At 41.3% G+C, this 20956-nt stretch overlaps 1 protein-coding gene across 1 annotated transcript in view; it reads left to right on the forward strand.

The window, feature by feature from the left end:
- rasgrf2b (Ras protein-specific guanine nucleotide-releasing factor 2b) overlaps positions 1–20956 on the forward strand; it is a 168369-nt gene that overhangs the window by 87645 nt on the left and 59768 nt on the right. The window contains 5 exon segments of the mRNA XM_029638509.2: positions 4376–4624; positions 5724–5816; positions 8567–8936; positions 8939–9044; positions 20132–20257. Of these exon segments, the coding sequence (XP_029494369.2) occupies positions 4376–4624; positions 5724–5816; positions 8567–8936; positions 8939–9044; positions 20132–20257 (944 nt within the window).

Here is a 20956-nt window from a genome sequence, read left to right on the forward strand (position 1 = left end):
AATAATAATAGAGAATTATTTATTTCAGCTTTTATTTATTTCATCGCATTCCCAGTGGGTCAGAAGTTTACATACACTCAATTAGTATTTGGTAGCAGTGCCTTTAAATTGTCTAATTTGGGTCAAATGTTTCGGGTAGCCTTTCACAAGCTTTCCACAATAAGTTGGGTGAATTTTGGCCCATTCCTCCTGACAGAGCTGGTGTGACTGAGTCAGGTTTGTAGGCCTCCTTGCTCGCACACACCTTTTCAGTTCTGCCCACAAATGTCCTATAGGATTGAGGTCAGGACTTTGTGATGGCCACTCCAATACCTTGACTTTGTTGTCCTTAAGCCATTTTGCCACAACTTTGGAAGTATGTTTGGGGTCATTGTCCATTTGGAAGACCCATTTGCGACCAAGCTTTAACTTTCCAATGTTTCCAAAACTGCAAAGATATTATCTGTGAGTGCCACAGAACTGATGCTACAGGCGACACCAAGATGAAATTTCAAACAGGAAATGCCCCAGATTTTGAAGGCGCTGTGTTCCAATGTCTCCTTATATGGCTGTGAATGCGCCAGGAATGAGCCTACACTTTCTGTCGTTTCCCCAAGGTGTCTGCAGCATTGTGACGTATTTGTAGGCATATCATTGGAAGATTGACCATAAGAGACTACATTTACCAGGTGCCCGCGTGGTGTCCTCCGTCGAAATTATTGCGTAACTCCAGCTGCGTGTATTTTTCCATTTGTTTCAGAGGAGAAACCCAACTGCCACGAATGATTTATCATCGAATAGATATGTGAAAAACACCTTGAGGATTGATTCTAAACAACGTTCGTTTCTGTCGATATTATGGAGTTAATTTGGAAAAAAGTTTGGCGTTGTAATGACTGAATTTTCGGGGGGTTTTCTTAGCTAAACGTAATGAACAAAACGGAGCGATTTCTACTACACAAATAATCTTTTTGGAAAAACTGAACATTTGCTATCTAACTGAGAGTCTCCTCGAAAACATCCGAAGTTCTTCAAAGGTAAATGATTTTATTTGAATGCTTTTCTTGTTTTTGTGAAAATGTTGCCTGCTGAATGCTAGGCTTAATGCTATGCTAGCTATCAATACTCTTACACAAATGCTTGTGTAGCTATGGTTGAAAAGCATATTTGTTAACAAAAGCCTAAGCTTGTGAGTGAATATATTTCTTTCATTTCATTTGCGATTTTCATGAATAGTTAATGTTGCGTTATGGTAATGAGCTTGAGGCTATGATTACGCTCCCGGATACGGGATTGCTCGACGCAAGAAGTTAACTGATCTCTTGAGATGTTGCTTCAGTATATCCACATAATTGTCCTCCCTCATGACGCCATCTATTTTGTGAAGTGCACCAGTCCCTCCTGCAGCAAAGCACCCCCACAACATGATGCTGCCACCCCCGTGCTTCACAGTTGGGATGGTGTTCTTTGGCTTGCAAGCCTCCCCCTTTTTCCTCCAAACATAACGATGGTCATTATGGCCATACAGTTCTATTTTTGTTTCATCAGACCAGAGGACATTTCTCCAAAAAGTACGATCTTTGTCCCCATGTGCAGTTGCAAACCGTAGTCTGGCTTTTATATGGTGGTTTTGGAGCAGTGGCTTCTTCCTTGCTGAGCGTCCTTTCAGGTTATGTCGATATAGGACTCGTTTTACTGTGTATATAGATACGTTTGTACCTGTTTCCTCCAGCATCTTCACAAGGTCCTTTGCTGTTGTTCTGGGATTGATTTGCACTTTTCGCACCAAAGTACGTTCATCTCTAGGAGACAGAATGCGTCTCCTTCCTGAGCGGTATGACATCTGCGTGGTCCCATGGTGTTTATACTTGCGTACTATTGTTTGTACAGATGAACGTGGTACCTTCAGGCGTTTGGAAATTGCTCCCAAGGACGAACCAGACTTGTGGAGGTCTACAATTTTTTTCTGAGATCTTGGCTGATTTCTTTTGTTTTTCCCATGATGTCAAGCAAAGAGGCATTGGGTTTGAAGGTAGGTCTTGAAATACATCCACAGGTACACATCCAATTGACTCAAATGATGTCAATTAGCCTATCAGAAGCTTCTAAAGCCATTACATACTTTTCTGGAATTTTCCAAGCTGTTTAAAGACACAGTCAACTTAGTGTATGTAAACTTCTGACCCACTGGAATTGTGATAGAGTGAAATAATATGTCTGTAATCAATTGTTGGAAAAATGACTTGTGTCATGCACAAAGTAGATGTCCTAACCGACTTGCCAAAACTCTAGTTTGTTAACAAGAAATGTGTGGAGTGGTTGAAAAACGAGTTTTAATCACTCCAACCTAGTGTATGCAAACTTCCGACTTAAACTGTATACGTTAACACATGTCTGTGTCTGTCACACCTGCTTTTGCTCCAGTGTGTATGGCTTAGTTCTAACCCAGAGCTAACATACCTGAATATACCACTCAAAGTATTTATGAATAGTTGATCAGGTTTGTTACTTCTTGGCTGAAACATGAGCCTGCATTTCCTCCAGGCCCAGGTGTGAGGAACACTGCCGTATTTAACACAGCTATTGTAAAAGCCACTGCTTTTTTGACTGAACCTCCTTAGTTGGTGGTGGTGTTCATTTTTTTAATGCAGATTTCTTGGCTATTTTCTTTGGACTTTTGTCCACAAATGTACCAATATTTATGATAAGTGGATTCCTTTCAGGTCACGCGCCTCTAACAAAGAGTACACTTCCCTTCAGCCTCATTCTGAACAGTGTTACTTCTTCATTTCTCAAAGGAAAAACCTCAACCAATTTCTTAAGACTATTGACATCCAGTGGAAGCAATATGAACTGCAATCTGAATTCCCAATGAAAGCCCTATTGAAGGGTTTCGCCTGCCAAATAAGTTCTGTTATAGTCACAGATATGATTCAAACAGTTTTAGAAACTAGAGCGTTTTCTATCCAAATATACTAATAATATGCATATCTTATCTTCTGCGCATGAGTAGCAGGCAGTTTAATTTGATCACGCTTTTCATCCAAAATTCCGAATGCTGCCCCCTATCCTAGAGAAGTTTTAAGGCAGTTATACAATTTTAAAAACATTACAATACATTCAGTACAGAATTCACAACACACTAAGTGTGTGTCCTCAGGCCCATACTCCACAACGACATATCTACAATGAAAAATCCACGTGTGTGTGTGTCTGTGCCTGTGTGTTACTTCACAGTCCCCGCTGTTCCATAGCGTCTATTTGTATCTGCTTTTTTAATCTGATTCTACTGCTTGCATCATCTGATGTGGAATAGAGTTTCATTTAGTCATGGCTCTATGTAGTACTTTGCGCCTCCCATGGTCTGTTCTGGACTTGGGGACTGTGAAGAGAACTCTGGTGGCATGTCTTGTGGGGTATGCATAGTTGTCCAAGCTGTGTGCTAGTATTTTAAACAGACAGCTCAGTACCTTCAGTTTATCAACCTCTTACAAAATCAAGTAATGAGGAAGTCAATCTCTCTTCCACTTTGAGCCATGAGAGATTGACATGCATGTCATTAATGTTAGCTCTCTGTGTACTTTTAAGGGCCAGTCATGCCGCCCTGTTCTGAGCCAACTGCAATTTCCCATTATCCCCCTTTGTGGCACCTGATCACACGACTCAAAGCCAGTGGCATCTCATTAGTAAAGATTGAAAAAAGCAATGTGCCTAAACAGCTACCCTGGGGAATTCCTGCTTCTACCTGCATAATGTTTGAGAGGCTTCCATTAAAAAACACCCTCTGTGTTCTGTTAGACAAGTAGCTCTTTATCCACATTATAGCAGGGGGTGTAAAGCCATAACACATCCATTTTTCCAGAAAGACTATGATCTATAATATTAAAAGCTTCACTGAAGTCTTACAAGACAGCCCCCCAGAATTTTATCATCAATTTCTCTCAGCCAATCAGTCATTTGTGTAAGTGCCGTGCTTTTTGAGTGTCCTCACAAATATGCGTGCTGAAAGTCTGTTGTCAATTTGTTTACTGTGAAATAGCATTGTATCTGGTCACACATTTTTTTTCAAAAATTTACAAAGTGTTGGTAACATTGTGATATGTGCAAACAAATATTTGTGCTATGAAACTAAATAAATCCTGCACTCTGACCCACAAAACTCCTTTGATCGATTGATTTATAGTGTTAGACAAAGCAAGGAAAGTGAATTTGAAAGCGTGATGTAGTTTTATTGGCATTTGCAGCGGTTGTCGGTAAGTAATTAATCTGCTAGCTTCTGACATGACTTACTGCAACTTTAAGTGTTTATCCATACTTAAAACTTCTGTGTGAGTAATCCTAGCAATCCAATGATTAGATCACCAGTGATTGTGGTGTGTGTGTGTCCGTCCATCAGATCTGATATGCGCCTCCATAAAGATGACGTTGACATTTGCTTCAGCAAGACACTCAACTCCTGCAAGGTCCCACAGATTCGCTACGCCAGCGTGGAGCGGCTACTGGAAAGGCTGACGGACTTGCGCTTCCTCTCCATCGACTTCCTCAACACCTTCCTCCACACCTACCGTATCTTCACTACTGCTGCCGTGGTCATGGATAAACTGGCTGACATCTACAAGAAACCTTTCACCTCTATACCTGTCAGGTAATACATGAGAGAGAACATGCATGATGACATGCACACATTCACAGAAAAGCGCACACACACACATTTTCATGTTACAGAGGGTTGAGTTTTCTCTAAACCTCTCACCTCATTATATCTCCTGTTATTCTCTCTATCCAGTTTTATTGGTGTTTTGTGTGTGTGTGTTGTATGGGAGAGAGAGAGAAACTGAGTGTTTTTTGACCTTTCCACCTGGCTGTTTCAGCCCCAGAACGGAGGGTGAGTGGTGTAGGACCACTTGTGGCCCAGGGGTTAATTGAACGAAACACAACAATTTTACTGCTAGCAAAACAGATGCTTGAAAAATGTTTCATTTTGCCAAAACATTTGCCAAGACAGTGTTTTGTGTGTATGCATTTTCCTGCCCAGACCTAATGATCCTCTCAACTGGAAAGTCTGTGCCTCTTTTCCTATCTTTTTCCTGTGTCCAGCGCATGTGTGTAGGCCAACTCCTGGATGACCTCATTACCAGAGAACATAGACCAGAAACAACAGCAGAGACCCACACACCTACAGTATTTGACATGGTGTATTTGCTCCTAGACACTGATCTTGTCAGTTTGGCATTTTCCCCACTAATTGTTAAGGTTAGAATTGGGGGAGGGTAAGACGATCCTAGATCTGTACCTAAGGCACATGAGGTTGGTGGCACCTTAATTGGGGAGGACAGGCTTGTGGTAATGGCTGGAGCGGAATCAGTGGAATGGTATCAAACACATGGTTTTCATTTGTTTGATTCCATTCCATTTGCTTCGTTCCAGCCCTTATTATGAGCCGTCCTCCCCTCAGCAGCCTCCACTGACCTAGGGGAGTCTTCACCCTGGAGCATAATGAATTCACACATAGTTTCAACATGAAACGGCTTTAATGTCCTGTGATCATTGTCAGTTATATATAAATAAACGTATATGTTGTCTTGACCTTCACTCCTCCATCCTTCACCTTTCCCATCACCTTCATCCCCCCTCACCCATCCCCTCTTCTCACTCCATCCCCTCCTCTCTCATCCTCACCCCATCACCCCTTGCCCATCCCCTCCATCCGTTATATCCCTTTCCTCTCCATCCCCCCTCCACAGGGTACAGTACCACTCATTTGACCGCCTGTCCATCACGTCCATCTGTCCTGACTACAGCCTGAAGATCAGGAAGATAGCCCTGGATCAGTCCAAGTAACACAATCTGCCTCTCTCTCTCCCTCCCCCTCTGCTTTATCCCTTGCTCTTTCTCTTTCTGTCCCTGGACTTGTCCAAGTACCTCTCTATTTGCCTCTCACTTGTGTTCTCTTCTCCTCTCCCTTCTCTCGCTCTTTCTCATCTTTCCTCACTTTTGCATCTTTTCACTGCACCTTTACTTTTAGAGGAAACTTTGCTCTTTACTCCGCTCCCTTTCCTTGTCCTTCGCTCAATGTCTCTGTCCTTAGTTTTCTTTCTCCCTCCCTCTAGCATCTTCCGTCTGCATATCCTCCCTTCTGACTACTGTGGAAGACCACTGGGCTCTTTCCCTCTCTGTCTGTGTGTCACTTAGTGCTGAGCGATTAACTTCTTGCGTCGAGCCATCCCGGATCCGGGATCGTGAATACAGCCTCAAGCTCATTACCATAACGCAACGTTAACTATTCATGAAAATCGCAAATGAAATGAAATAAATATGCTAGCTCTCAAGCTTAGCCTTTTGTTAACAACACTGTCATCTCAGATTTTCAAAAATATGCTTCTCAACCATAGCAAAACAAGCATTTGTGTAGCAGCATTTAGCGTTAGCATAGCATTTAGCGTTAGCATTCAGCAGGCAACATTTTCACAAAAACCAGAAAACCATTCAAATAAAATCATTTACCTTTGAAGAACTTCGGATGTTTTCAATGAGGAGACTCTCAGTTAGATAGCAAATGTTCCGTTTTTCCTGAAAGATTATTTGTTTAGGAGAAATCGCTCCATTTTGTGCGTCACGTTTAGCTACTAAAAAAACCTGTATCCAGGATTGTGTAAATCTATCCGCAAGCTCATTAGCATAACGCAACGTTAACTATTCATGAAAATCGCAAATGAAATGAAATCAATATGCTAGCTCTCAAGCTTAGCCTTTTGTTAACAACACTGTCATCTCAGATTTTCAAAAATATGCTTCTCAACCATAGCAAAACTAGCATTTGTGTAACAGTATTGATAGCTATTGATAGCTAGCATTAGCGTTAGCATCAGCAGGCAACATTTTCACAAAAACCAGAAAAACATTCAAATAAATAATTTACCTTTGAAGAACTTTGGATGTTTTCAATGAGGAGACTCTCAGTTAGATAGCAAATGTTCAGTTTTTCCTGAAAGATGATTTGTTTAGGAGAAATCGGTCCGTTTTCTGCGTCATGTTTGGCTCCCAAAAAAAAACGAAAATTCAGTTATAAAAACGCCGAACTTTTTCCAAAATAACTCCATAATATCGACTGAAACATGGCAAACGTTGTTTAGAATCAATCCTCAAGGTGTTTTTCTACATATCTCTTCGATGATATATCGTTCGTGGAAGTGTGCTTTCCCCTCTGAATCCCATGGGAAAATGCCTGCAGCTGAAGATTACGCATCAATTTAGACACAGGACACCGGGCGGACCCCTGGCAAATGTAGTCTCTTATGGCCAATCTTCCAATGATATGCCTACAAATACGTCACAATGCTGCAGACACCTTGGACGAACGGCAGAGAGCTTAGGCTCATTCATGGCACATTCACAGCCATATAAGGAGACGATGGAAAACAGAGCCTCAAAAATTCTGCTAATTTCCTGTTTGAGGTTCCATCTTGGTTTCGCCTGTAGCATGAGTTCTGTGGCACTCACAGATAATATCTTTGCAGTTTTGGAAACGTCAGAGTGTTTTCTTTCCAAAGCTGCCAATTATATGCATAGTCGAGCATCTTTTCGCGACAAAATATTGCACTTAAAACGGGAACGTTTTTTTATCCAATAATGAAATAGCGCCCCCATAGCTTCAAGAAGCTTGGTTAATTTTTGTTTTTTTAAACAATTTATTGTCTGACATTGGTTGAATTATTTTAATCCCATTTCATTTTTTTTCTCTCTCTGAGCTCAATGCGCACACTGTAGTTTCTCTACAGATAAATCAGATCATGCCCGAACTGTGCGATGTACTGTTGTGGGGAGTTGTAGTTTCCAACGGGCCAATGTTCTACATAGTTTAGTGACGAAAACGTGATAATTAACTCAAAATAACCATAGTCCATAATAATGTTTATTCTTACGCCTGCTACATAAGAGACAGAAGAATGTGCGATCAAGAGGGGATACATAGAGAGCAGTTGCTTCTTGAGGTATTGGTATTCAGCAGTCATATTGGTATGCCTTATTTACTTTAAAGAACTACTGAAATAATGGTTTTGTCAGACAGCATAGGTAGCAGCTCTATCGGGATGAGATGATGACTTGGAGTGAAATTAAAGTCATCAAATAAAACAATTGTAATATACACAACAACTGAAATATTTTATTGAAGTAATGTGAATAACTGATGGTTAATGATAAGCAGTCATGAGCAGTCAGTATCATCATGGGACTTTTAATTATTGTTTTATTCTGTTTGGTTACAGCATTCAACCCACATAATGCATAGTGCATTTAATGTTTCGAAAATCTTGATTATTGTTTATAATCGAACCGAATCCGAACCAACCTCAAAAAGCTCTAATCGCTCAGCACCACTCTCACTCCTTTCTTCAACTTCTTTGCATGGTCTTTCATGTAACCTATTTTCCACTCAGGCTGAGTTATAGATCTATCTGTAGTGCTGATGGGTCTGTTCACAGTTTTCTGGCATGATGATGATGATAGCATCTCCTGTCTCAAAACACTCAAATTCATGACTCAATGCAAATTTGACAGATTTTTTCCCTCTCTCGCTCTCTCTCAGGTCTTTGGAATTGTTCTTTGCCACCAACCAGAACAACCGAAGTGGTGATCACACCAATGACAAGTCCCCCCGTCTCTGCCGCAAGTTCTCCGGTCCTCTCTCCATCTCCTCCCGCACCTCCTCTCCTGTCCGCACACGCAAACTCTCTCTGCATTCCCCCATCAGTGCCAGGGTGGGGGGGCTGGACCTTACTAATATTAACTCTATCCCCTCCTCCTTCTCTCAGTCCGCTGTCAGTAGTCCATCCTCAGCCCAAACCCCTACATTCCACACCCCCTCCCCCAGACCCCCACTACCACTTCCCCCTCCCACCTCTTCCTCGCCCCCTCCAGGTGGCAACAAGACCCCCAAGACCAGGCCCCCTCCCCCTGTCTACCTCTGTCCTACCCCGAACAGAGTCCCTCCCCCACTACAGAAGGGCAGGAGCTGCCTCGTGTTGACGTCTTCTGTGGAAAAATGAGACGCAGCATCCGCAGAGGTAAGGCCTATCTAAACACACACATGCAGCACAGATGCGCACACACACACTACCTGGATTCCCTTACTGAGCTGCCTTCTGAGCATCACAGGCATTAAGTCAGTTTATTTCTGAGTTTTAACAGCAGCTCTGATTCTAATGTTCTCTGACAAGGCCTTTTAGAGAGAAGAGAGGCAGGCTGCTAGGGTGTTTATGGCTGCACAGGATACACAGTCATTAGAATTGGGGTGTGAGTAGAAAGCATTCAGAGGAAGTGTTCTCACTTTACATTCTTTACTGTGTGTGTATGGGAGAAAGCGAGAGAGTGAGTGTTTTATGACCTTTCCCCCTGGCTGTTTCATGCCCAGAACTGGGCTTCTTTTAATATATTTTTTTACCCATCTTCCAATAGGTGCCCTTGTAGAAATACTACACTTTTGACTACTTTGATACACTTTTTGTGAATTTGTCTAAATAATTCTGACTTCTTCACATCGGTGAACTAGATACATAAATGGCTTTCCAGGTCTCATTTGAAAAACATTAGTTTTTATCTCAACGAGACTAACCTGGTTAAATAAATACAATTTCTAAACTGTAAAACAGAAGCAGTGGGGTACGAAAGGTTGCTGGATCGAATCCCCAAGCTGAAAAGGTTCTGTCGTTCAGCCCCCGAACAAGGCAGTTAACCCACTGTTCCCCGGTAGGCTGTCATTGTAAATAAGATTTTGTTCATAACTGACTTGCCTAGTTAAATAAAGGTTAAATAATAATCCCAACTCATACTACTACCAATACAAACAGCTGTAGTATGAATCTGCAGGTAGCTAAAGCTAACAAACTACGTTCAATGTTAGCTAGATAACATTAGGCTATAACTAGCAATGCAAATGAATTTCTGATTAGAATAATATTACTACACAGATCATACACGTAATGTAAGCCAGCAAGCTAATGCTAGCTAACAGTATGCTTTAACTTGCAATAAAAACAACTTTCTGACTAAATTAGAAACATATATCTGAAAATGTAACTAGACTTTTATACCCGTAACATATTATATTCTTATTTGCGAATAATACAAATGACTCCAAAATGACAACACATTACATACAATTTCTGCAAATTGTTTCTGGTCACAAATTTGATGCAGTCATTGCATGCTAGAAATATGGGACCAAATATTGAACATTTCACTACTTTATTTATAAGAATCTTTAGGGTGTCAATATAAAAAAAAGTATAATATTTTTTAAACAATCTCTTTCTCTAAGCAATTGTATTAATATAAAATATAATTTCACACATTTTTAACAATGAAGTAAGGTACGGCGGAAGTTTGCAAGAGAGCTTTATAAACAAAAAGAGAGCAATGCATCAATTTACTGTACAAGACTTCAGAGAGGGCCATCCTACTTTCTGATACAGAATGCAGTGATGTGTACTGAACATTTGGCCTGTAATAAAGCATAATGCGCTGTGATAAACAGCATCCAATTTAGTGTAGTGGCAGGTGCATTCATATACACTGAGTGTACAAAACATGACATAGACCAACCAAGTGAATGCAGGTGAAAGCTGATCCCAAGGCAGAGATCTTTGGTGAATGGGGCTGAAATGGATTTTGGGAATCTCATCCTGCTGACCAACAGTTTCACCCACCTGCTTCCGGAGATTCCTGCTCCCTCATCCTCTACCCTGTCTCCAGACCAGGGCATCTCTACCACATATACTACAGCCGGCTCTGGTCCATCGGGCCACACCACACTTCGGTCCTCAAGGGGTCTTTTAAACCACTATAAGCGAAAGAACATCCGTACCTCCCCAGCTTTCACCTGCTTTCAACATCAGCAGCACTATGGTGAGAAAAATATTGGTTCCCAGTGCAAAAACCCTGTTCTACCCAGTACAGGACATCACAAGGCTGCTTCCGACCATTCTGCGACAGATGCTTGGGAGGTGACGCTGTCATTGTCCATGTGGGGTCAAATGACATCAGGAGGGCTAGGAACTTTTGAAAATTGATTTTAAAGAACTGATTCTAGCATTGAAAGATTAAAAAAAGCGGCCAATCATTTCTGGTCCGGTACCGTTGTTGGGCAGTAGGTGTGAAAGATTCAGCAGGCTACTGGCATTACACATCTGGCTAAAAGATTGCTGTAGCTCTGTTGGAATCAATTTTATAGATAACTTTGACACCTTCTGGAAACAGAAGATACTCTACAGGAATGACTGACCGTGCACTATCAGCTCCAATGTAAATAACATGAGCTGATAAGCTCCCAAGTTAAGCATTAAAAACAATCAAGCAACACAGAAAAGTGCTAAATAGCCCATATTAACATATGTAGCCTAAGAAACAAGATTCATGAAGTCAATAACTTTCTTGTAACAGGTGACATTCATATTCTGACTATCTCTGAAACTCACTTAGATAATTCCTGTAATGATACAGTGGTAGCAATATATGGCTATGACATCTACCCGAAAAGACAGAAATGCCAGTGCTGCGGTCTATATTCAGAACCACATTCCTGTAAAGCTTAGAGACGATCTAATGTTAAATACTGTTGAAGTAATATGGCTGCAGGTTCATCTGCCTCACATAAAGCCCATTCCTGTGGGAAGCTGCTATAGGCCACCAACTGCTAACAGTCAGTATCTGGATATGTGTGAAATGCTTGACAATGTATGTGATATCAACAGAGAAGTATATTGTCTGGGTGATTTAAATATTGACTGGCTTTCATCAAGCTGCCCACTAGTTACAAATAGCACAGGAATGAAATCATCAACATGTATTGATCACAGCTTTACTAATGCTGCAGAAATTTGATTTCAAGCAGTATCCAAATCCATAGGATGTAGTGATCACAATATAGTAGCCATATCTAGGAAAACCAAAATTCCAAAGACCGGGCCTAATCTATTGTATAAGAGGTCAGATGTTGATGATGTAAATCATATTTGGTCTGTTTGTGTGTAATGAGGAGCAACCAGATGCTGCACTTGACACATTTATGAAATAGCTTATTCCAGTTAAGAAAATGACTGTAAACACTGTTATATCCCCTTGGATTGATGAGGAATTGAAAAATGGTATGGTGGAAAGATTAGGCAAAAGGTATGGCAAATAAGTCTGGCAGCCCAATCAATTGGCAAACATACTGCAAATTAAGAAATCATGTGACTAAATAAAAATAAACTACACTATGAAACATAAATTAATAATATAAAGAGTGGTATTAAAAAGCTTTGGAGCACCTTAAATTACATTTTGGGAACTCTTCTCTTTCATTCATTGAATCAGATGACTCATTCATCACACAACCCACTGGTAATGCCAACTACTTTAATTCCTTTTTCATTGGAAAGATAAGCAAACTTAGGCATGACATGCCAGCAACAAACTCTGACACTACACATCCAAGTATAGTTTACCAAATTTTGAAAGATGAGCATTGTACTTTTGATTTCCATAAAATGAGTGGGCAAGAGGTGAAAAAATGATTGTCTATCAACAATGACAATACAGTGGGGTCTGACAATCTGGATGGAAAATTACTGAGGATAATAGCGGACGATATTGTCCCTCCTATTTGTCACTCCTATTTGCCATATCTTTAATTTAAGCCTACTAGAAAAATGATTCCCCTACTTAATGATAGTAAAGCCTCCTTTACTGGCTCAAATAGCCAACCCTTTGTAAACCTTTGGAAAAAATGGTGTTTGAGCAGATATAATACAGTAAACAAATTTCAGCACGCCTATAGGGAAGAACATTCAACAGGCACAGCACTTACACAAATGACTGATGATTGGCTGAGAGAATTTGATGATAAAAATATTGTAGGTGATTTTTGTTAGACTTCAGTGCAGCTTTTCACATTTTCGATCATAGTCTGCTGCTGAAAAAACGTATGTGTAATGTCTTTACACCTCCTGCAATATTGTGGACAAAGAGTTACCTGTCTAACAGAACACAGAGGGTGTACTTTAATGGAAGCCTCTCAAACATAATCCAGGTAGATTCAGGAGTTCCCCAGGGCAGCAGTTTAGGCCCCTTAATTTTTTCAATATTTACTAACGCCATGCCACTGGCTTTGAGTAAACTTAGGAAAATTGCTATTGGTTCAGAACACAGCTGGCCCTTAAAAGTACACAGAGAGCTAACATTAATGATATGCATGTCAGTCTCTCCTGGCTCAAAGTGGAAGAGAGATTGACTTCATCATTTGTTTTTGTAAAAAGTGTTGACAAGCTGAATGTACCAAGCAGCCTGTTTAAACCATTGGGACACAGCTCGGACACGCATGAATACCCCACAAGACATACCACCAGAGGTCTCGTCACAGTCCCCAAGTCCAGAACAGACTACGGGAGGCGCACAGTACTGCATAGTGCCATGACTACATGGAACTCTATTTCACATCAGTTAACTGATGCAAGCAGTTGAATCAGATATAAAAACAGGTTAAAATACACCTTTATGGAACAGCGAGGACTGTGAAGACACACACACCGGTACAGACATACGCATACATTGTAAAATTGTTGAATGGTGGTATTATACATATTTTATTGTACATTTTGTATTGTAGATATGTAGTGGTTTAATAGTGTTATATGATGTACTGTTTTATCTTTTGTTTTAAATGCAATGTAAGTGCTTTAATGTGTTTGGACCCCAAGAAGAGCAGCTAATTGGGATCCCTAATAAATACAAATCCCTTATTGATATCACCTATTAAATCCTTAAATCCACTTCAATCAGTGTAGATGAAGGGGATGAGACAGGTTAAAGAAGGATTTTTAAGCCTTGAGACAATTGAGACATGGATTGTGTATGTGTGCCATTCGGAGGATGAATGGGCAAGACAAAACATTGAATTGCCTTTGAATGGGGTATGGTAGTAGGTGCCAGGCACATATATTTGAGTGTGTCATGAACTGCAACGCTACTGGGGTTTTCATGCTCAACGGTTTCCGGTGTGTATCAAGAATGGTCCACCACGCAAAGGACATCCAGGAAACTTGGCACAATTGTGGGGCCTGCATGCCTGTGGAACGCTGTCGACAACTTGTAGTACATGCCCCGATGAATTGAGGCTGTTCTGAGGGAAAAAGGGGTTGCAACTAAATATTATGAAGGTGCTCCTAAATGTTCTGTACACTCAGTGTAGATAGTCTAGAACCGGCAGGAATGTTGACTGAATGATCTGCTTTTTGTTATTTAGCGAAGAGGCATGACCTATTTCTAAAGACCATTTTTATTCTCAACTTCTTAACTAACTTATCAATATGCTTTTTAAGAGATAGATATTCTTCAATCCAGATGCCCAGAGGGGACATGATCAATGTGGGCACCATCCATTTTTTGTAAAAAATGTTTTGAAAGTAAACATGTACTTGTTTTGACCTGTATTAAGTACCAATTTCAGTTCAACAAAGGCTTTCTGCAAACAGTTGTGTATGCTATTGCCCCCACGGTTGGCCAGGCTCTTTTGGAGCTCCAGTCTGCCTTAATTTCCTTGTAGAAAGCCTTTGTTGAAGTGAAATTGATACTTTATGCAGGGATGTTATTTTCCAATTCAGGTAAAAATGTATCTGATGATTTATGCATATGTCCATTGGATGGTGCCGCCATTAATCATGTCCCCGCTTATAAATATCTGGGCATCTGGGTGGAAGAAAAGTAATCTTTTGTAGTGCACTGCGGACAAGCCACCGGGGGAGACTCATTGAGGCCTGGTGACAGACAGAGTCTACATCACGCGGTGTTGGCTCCCTCTGATGGACGTGCCAGGTCTCGATGGGTCCTCTGGCCAAGACTAATTGAGGCTGATTGAGACTGGAGAGTAATCAAGGGGCCGTTTGCTCATCAGCCATATGGGGGCCATAAAGCTGCCAGGAGGGCAGCCACGGGAGGTTTGGAGGTGGTGAGAGCTTGCTACTGGATAGACATCCTCACGGCCTGCTAGAACCGAGGGGCTCTGTGTTTTATCCCAGAGGAGACAACATTCCCCGGAGCCCAGAGGGCGGTATTCCGGAAGAGGTCTCCTGGATGAGACCGATCTGTGTCAACGTCTAGATCAAAAACCTTGGTCTGCCACAAGTGGTGGAGAATGTAGAGGCATTCTGACAATGTGGTCAGACCAGGGTTGATGTTTATGTAGTATCAGTATGGATGAGTTAACAGCTCAATTCGTTTGGGCGCAACAGAACATTCACAAATGAATGCTTGGAAGAACAGTGTCTACAGACTGTCTGCCTGCTTGAGGAAGTCAAGAAGCTGCGAGGAGAAACGCAGACTGAATCTCATCCCAATCAATTTTTTATCAAGCTAACGGAGGATGATGACATCGAGACTTACCTCTGCATGTTAGAACTTAGAACAGACAGCACTCCGGGAAGGATGGCCCAAGATGAAGTGGTCAAGTCTGCTGGCCCGTTCCTGTCCAGAGACGCCCAAAAGACAATCTGATAGCATGTCAAATAAATCATGAGATAAAAACAAATTTATATTACATCTTCTGAACAATTTATTTATTTTATTTATTTAATCTTTATTTAACCAGGTAGGCTAGTTGAGAACATCGCATTTGCAACTGCGAATTTGCAACTGCGATAAAGCGTAGCAATTCGACACATACAACAACACAAAGTTACACATGGAATAAACAAAACATACAGTCAATAATACAGTAGAACTAAAGAAAACAAAGTCTATATACAGTGAGTGCAAATTAGGTAAGTTAAGGAAATGCCATGGTGGCGAAGTAATTACAATATAGCAATTAAACACTGGAATGGTAGATCGGCAGAAGATGAATGTGCAGGTAGAGATACTGGAATAGGTAGATGGGCTGTTTACAGATAGGCTAAGTACAGGTGCAGTGATCTGTGAACTGCTCTGACAGCTGGTGCTTAAAGCTAGTGAGGGAGATGTGAGTCTCCAGCTTCAATTCCAGCTGCAATTCGTTCCAGTCATGGGCAGCAGAGAACTGGAAGGAAAGATGACCAAAGGAGGAATTGGCTTTGGGGGTGACCAGTGAGATATACCTGCTGGAGCGCGTGCTACGAGTGGGTGCTGCTATGGTGACCAGTGAGCTGAGATAAGGCGGGGCTTTACCTAGCAGAGACTTGTAGATAACATGTAGCCAGTGGATTTGGCGACGAGTATGAAGCGAGGGCCAACCAACGAGAGCGTACAGGTCGCAATGGTGGGTAGTGTATGGGGCTTTGGTGACAAAACGGATGGTACTGTAATAGACTGCATCCAGTTTGTTGAGTAGAGTGTTGGAGGCTATTTTATAGATGACATCACCGAAGTCGAGGATCGGTAGGATGGTCAGTTTTACGAGGGTATGTTTGGCAGCATGAGTGAAGGATGCTTAGTTGCGATATAGGAAGCCGATTCTAGATTTAATTTTGGATTGGAGATGCTTAATGTGAGTCTGGAAGGAGAGTTTACAATCTAGCCAGACACCCAGGTATTTGTAGTTGTCCATGTATTCTATGTCAGAGCCGTCCAGAGTAGTGATGCTGGACAGGCAAGCAGGTGCGGGCAGCGATCGATTGAAAAGCATGCATTTAGTTTTGCTTGCGTTTAGAGCAGTTGGAGGCCACGGAAGGAGAGTTGTAATGGCATTGAAGCTCGTCTGGAGGTTAGTTAACACAGTGTCCAAGGAGGGCCAGAAGTATACAGAATGGTGTCGTCTGCGTAGAGGTTGATCAGAGAATCACCAGCAGCAAGAGCAACATCATTGATGTATACAGAAAGAGAGTCGGTCCGAGAATTGAACCCCGTGGCACACCCATAGAGACTGTCAGAGGTCCAAACTGTCAGAGGCCCTCCGACTGAACTCTATCAGAGACAACAATACATCATATATCCTTAGAAATAGTGACACATTATTGATACACATTCATGGGTGTAAAGGCCCATTGGTTAAAACTTCTTAAGGTATAGGGGACCCTCTAACTTTTTAATTATTCATAATTCACAATTTATTCAGGATTATCCATAATCATGGTAGCATGTAGAATTATTTTGAAACATATTCTATATTTCACATAGGAGAAACCAATAAGAAACAATCAGGATTACGATAGAAACAAGGTAAGGGTGCCCTCCAGTGGTAACCAGTGGTAACCTAAGGAAACACACTCAAAATAAAACAGAAACTGTGACAAGAATGGGCTTTAAGTGAGGTAGATGAACCTGTAGCCATATTACTTCAACAGTATTTAACAGGAGAGCCTTTGTAAGGTTTACAGGAATGTGGTTCTGAATACAAACAGCCACACCTTTGCCATTTCTGTATTTTCTGTAGATCTTATAACCATGTATTTCTACCACTGTATCATCAAAGGAATTATCTAAGTGAGTTACAGAGATTGTCAGAATATGAATGTCACCTGTTAATAGCAAATGATTGATTTCATGAACCTTGTTTCTTAAGCTACATATGTTAAACGTGGGCTATTTTTGACACTTTTCTGGGGTCTTTGAATGTAGTTCTTGCTTTACTGGGAAGCTTAGCAGAGGTAGACATGCTTGGGTTATTTATGTTAGTGCAGGGTGAGCTGCACATAGTGGACTTCCTGCTTGTGCACACCACCTCAGTCCTAACAGTATTTATCTGGTTAATAGGCATCTGATTACCACATACAATAGCTGTATGATCAGCAGAGGCAGGATAGTGAGATGGACATACATTAGGTTACTTACATTGTGTCTTTCAATGCCCTTGGGATAATGTACATTTGCTGAAGCATTATGACAACTCAGCGACACAATGGTAGGGATTAAATGAGCTGGACTTGGGTCATTGACAAATCATTTTCTCAACGCAGCCTTATAATTCTGTGAAAGGATCCAAGAACCCACATTTTTGGGTTGTCAATAAATGTTAAAACCACAGAGCTGCAATAGTCTTGTAGACAGTTACGGAGAGCTAAAAGTCTGCTGAACCATTCAATGTCATGATTTATGGAAGGCAGAGGGCCAAATATTATGTGGCGTTCGTTGGTGTCAAGTAGAGACCCAATCAGTTCTTTAAAATACATCTTCAGCTGTTCTGAGCTGCTCTTCATAATGTCATTCGACCCCAAGTGAACCATGACAGTATCAGCCCCCATTGACTGACACACAGCCTCAGGAAGCAACGTGGTGATATCCTGAATGTTTGCCCTGGGAAGACACAAAGTCTTTGCCCCTGGTACAAATATATACCTCACCATTGAACTCCATGATTGTGAGGCCAGAGCCACAGAACTCACCTGAGTAGAGGGCTGCTGAGACGCAGGCTGCGTGCAGGCTACAACAGCCAAACGGACAGAGCTCTGATCCAGAGACCACAGCCCAGCGAAGGGGAGCTGGGTGGTCAAGGCTGTGCCCAGGCGATTGATTGACTAGGACAGGGAGAGGTAGCTGGAGGGACATCCACAGCCATGGAGGGAACACCCAAGTCCCCAGCAGAAGACAGCTGGTACAGGGGCTCAAAGCGATTTGAAAGTCTTAATTCCGGACACGGGGAAGAAGACAGGTGTGCCGAGAACGATTCTTCTCCTTCGTTCTGGATTCGACACGCATCCATTTACGCTCACCTGGAGTCGAACAATGAGCAGCCATTTTCTGGTTCAAGCTAGTAGAGGAGTACAGTGGTGGAAATGTATCGTAGTACAGGAAGGTCCCATTATGATCCTCTTGGATGTTTTGACAGGAAGCATTTGAAGATGCCGATAGTCTAATGGAATCCTTATTCAGTTCAAGCCGTTTGGTCAAATGTAAAATTTCTTCATGAAGATTAATGATCTTTTCTTAATAAGCTGCATCAAGTTCAATACATTTTTTGTATTTTTCATAGTCTAAAATGACCATAGCACCCCCCTTGTCTGCAGGTTTGATTAACAAAGTCTTTCATTTGTTCATTGAGTGCCGATTTCTTCTGTCCTGGTGAGGTTTTCTGAATGTGGTTAGTTTTTCTCGTATATATACAGGCACAACTTCTTGTATGACTAACCTACAATAGGTATTAACTGAGGAGTTGTTAACCATCTAACATAAATTGCTTTTGGGAATAAAATTAGTAATAGTTATTTGTTGGGTCTCTAGGCTAGAAGCAGTGTTTTGGGAAAACACATCTAAGTTCAATCTTGTGAATTAATCTTTCGTATCAAATGGGTTGTCTGTACAGAGGCCCTTAGATAAGACTGAGACTTGAGCGTCAGTGAGTTCTTTTCTGGAGAGGTTAATTACCACGTCCTGCTGGAGCTCCTAGTCCCCTCGATACGTAAAGCTTACACAGTGATACTAGCAATAGCAGCATTGCAGGTTTCCCTTTTCTCTCATGTTCTTATTTATAATCAAATTGACTCCAAAATGACACAATACATTAATTACCATACATTTCTATTGGGCAAAAAATAAATAAATAAGGAAGTAATCTGAAACACAACCAAAACTTACTGCAAATGCATCCAACAAGATTTTAGAGTCATAAGCTTGATGTCGTCAATGCGTGCCAGGAATATGGGATCAAATACAACACTTTTGACTACTTTATTTATACAAATCTTTAGACGTGTCAATCATTTTCACACTCCTAAGCATATCGCTTATTGGCTGGGCGGACACTACGCACACGCATGCCACACACACACACACACACACACACACAGTGCAGGATATTCATCTAAAGTGGCTCTGTAGTCCTGAGTTTATGAAGACAGTTAAAGGGAAGACTTCTTGATTCGGTGTCAAAATGCTGTTTGAGGGCCCCCCTACATTTTCCCCGTGTACCCCGAGTATTTATCTGTGTGAGAGAGTGTGTGTGTGTGAGTGAAGGATTCACTTTTCTGTTTTTTTAAGGTATTTTCTGATTTGATTTAACTGATAGAGATAGAGGATGACAGTGAGGAATGATAGAGATTGTGACAAAGGGCATTATGCCAGAATCGAACCTATGCCGTCACTGTAGACGTGTGTGCTGGAGGCTGCAGCATTACCGCTAGACCAGCCAAGCATGCTGACTCACTGTTCTACATGACACCGTTGTTGTTGCCATTGTGTGATTGACAATAGTGTGTCATTTTCTGCTTAGCTGTCTTGGAGTCTGTCTCAATGGACAAGTTCATCCCTGAGTCGCCTCAGAACAGCGAATCAGGAGAAGTCTCTCCCTGCCGCTCCCCCTCCACCCCACGACACTTCCGCTACAGGCAGCCTGGAGGTAAATGTGTGTGCGTATGTTTGTGTGTCAGACTTGACACAACTACGGTTTAAACTGTGCTTCGTGGAAAGTAACTATTTATTTGGGGGGGGCAAATAGTTAACTATTTGAATACAGATCTCAGAAAGTGATTACTTTTCGGAAACTATTGGATTTGCTGCCTCCAACTAATGGCAGGGCTGTATCTGGAACTGTATGTTCAAGATAGAAATAGAATAAATAGCAAACACAATCTCCTATACTATTCCAATCTATATGACAGTCATATTTGATCTACACAATACTTTTTTGAACATTCTATATTTAACCTTTATTTAACTAGGCAGATCAGTTAGGAACAAATTATTATTTACAATAATGGCTTAGGAACAGTGGGTTAACTGCCTTGTTCAGGGGCAGAACGACAGATTTTTACCTTGTCGGCTTGGGGATTTTATCCACCAAACTTTGGTTACAGGCCCAACACTCTAACCACTAGGCTACCTGCCTCCCAATTCTCCTGGATGTCAATTTGTGTACATAATAAATTCAAAACGATTTATATTTTGTACAGATGAGTATCAAATCAAATCAAATATTATTTGTCACATGCGCCGAATACAACAGTATTCAATACAACTGTAGAGAGTGAAATGCTTAATGTTATTTTACTGCTGCTCTTAAACATTTTGTTTTTTTATTTAAGTGTTTTACTTATCT

The sequence above is a fragment of the Oncorhynchus nerka genome, linkage group LG27 (genome assembly GCF_034236695.1).
Source record: "Oncorhynchus nerka isolate Pitt River linkage group LG27, Oner_Uvic_2.0, whole genome shotgun sequence".
NCBI lineage: Eukaryota > Metazoa > Chordata > Actinopteri > Salmoniformes > Salmonidae > Oncorhynchus > Oncorhynchus nerka.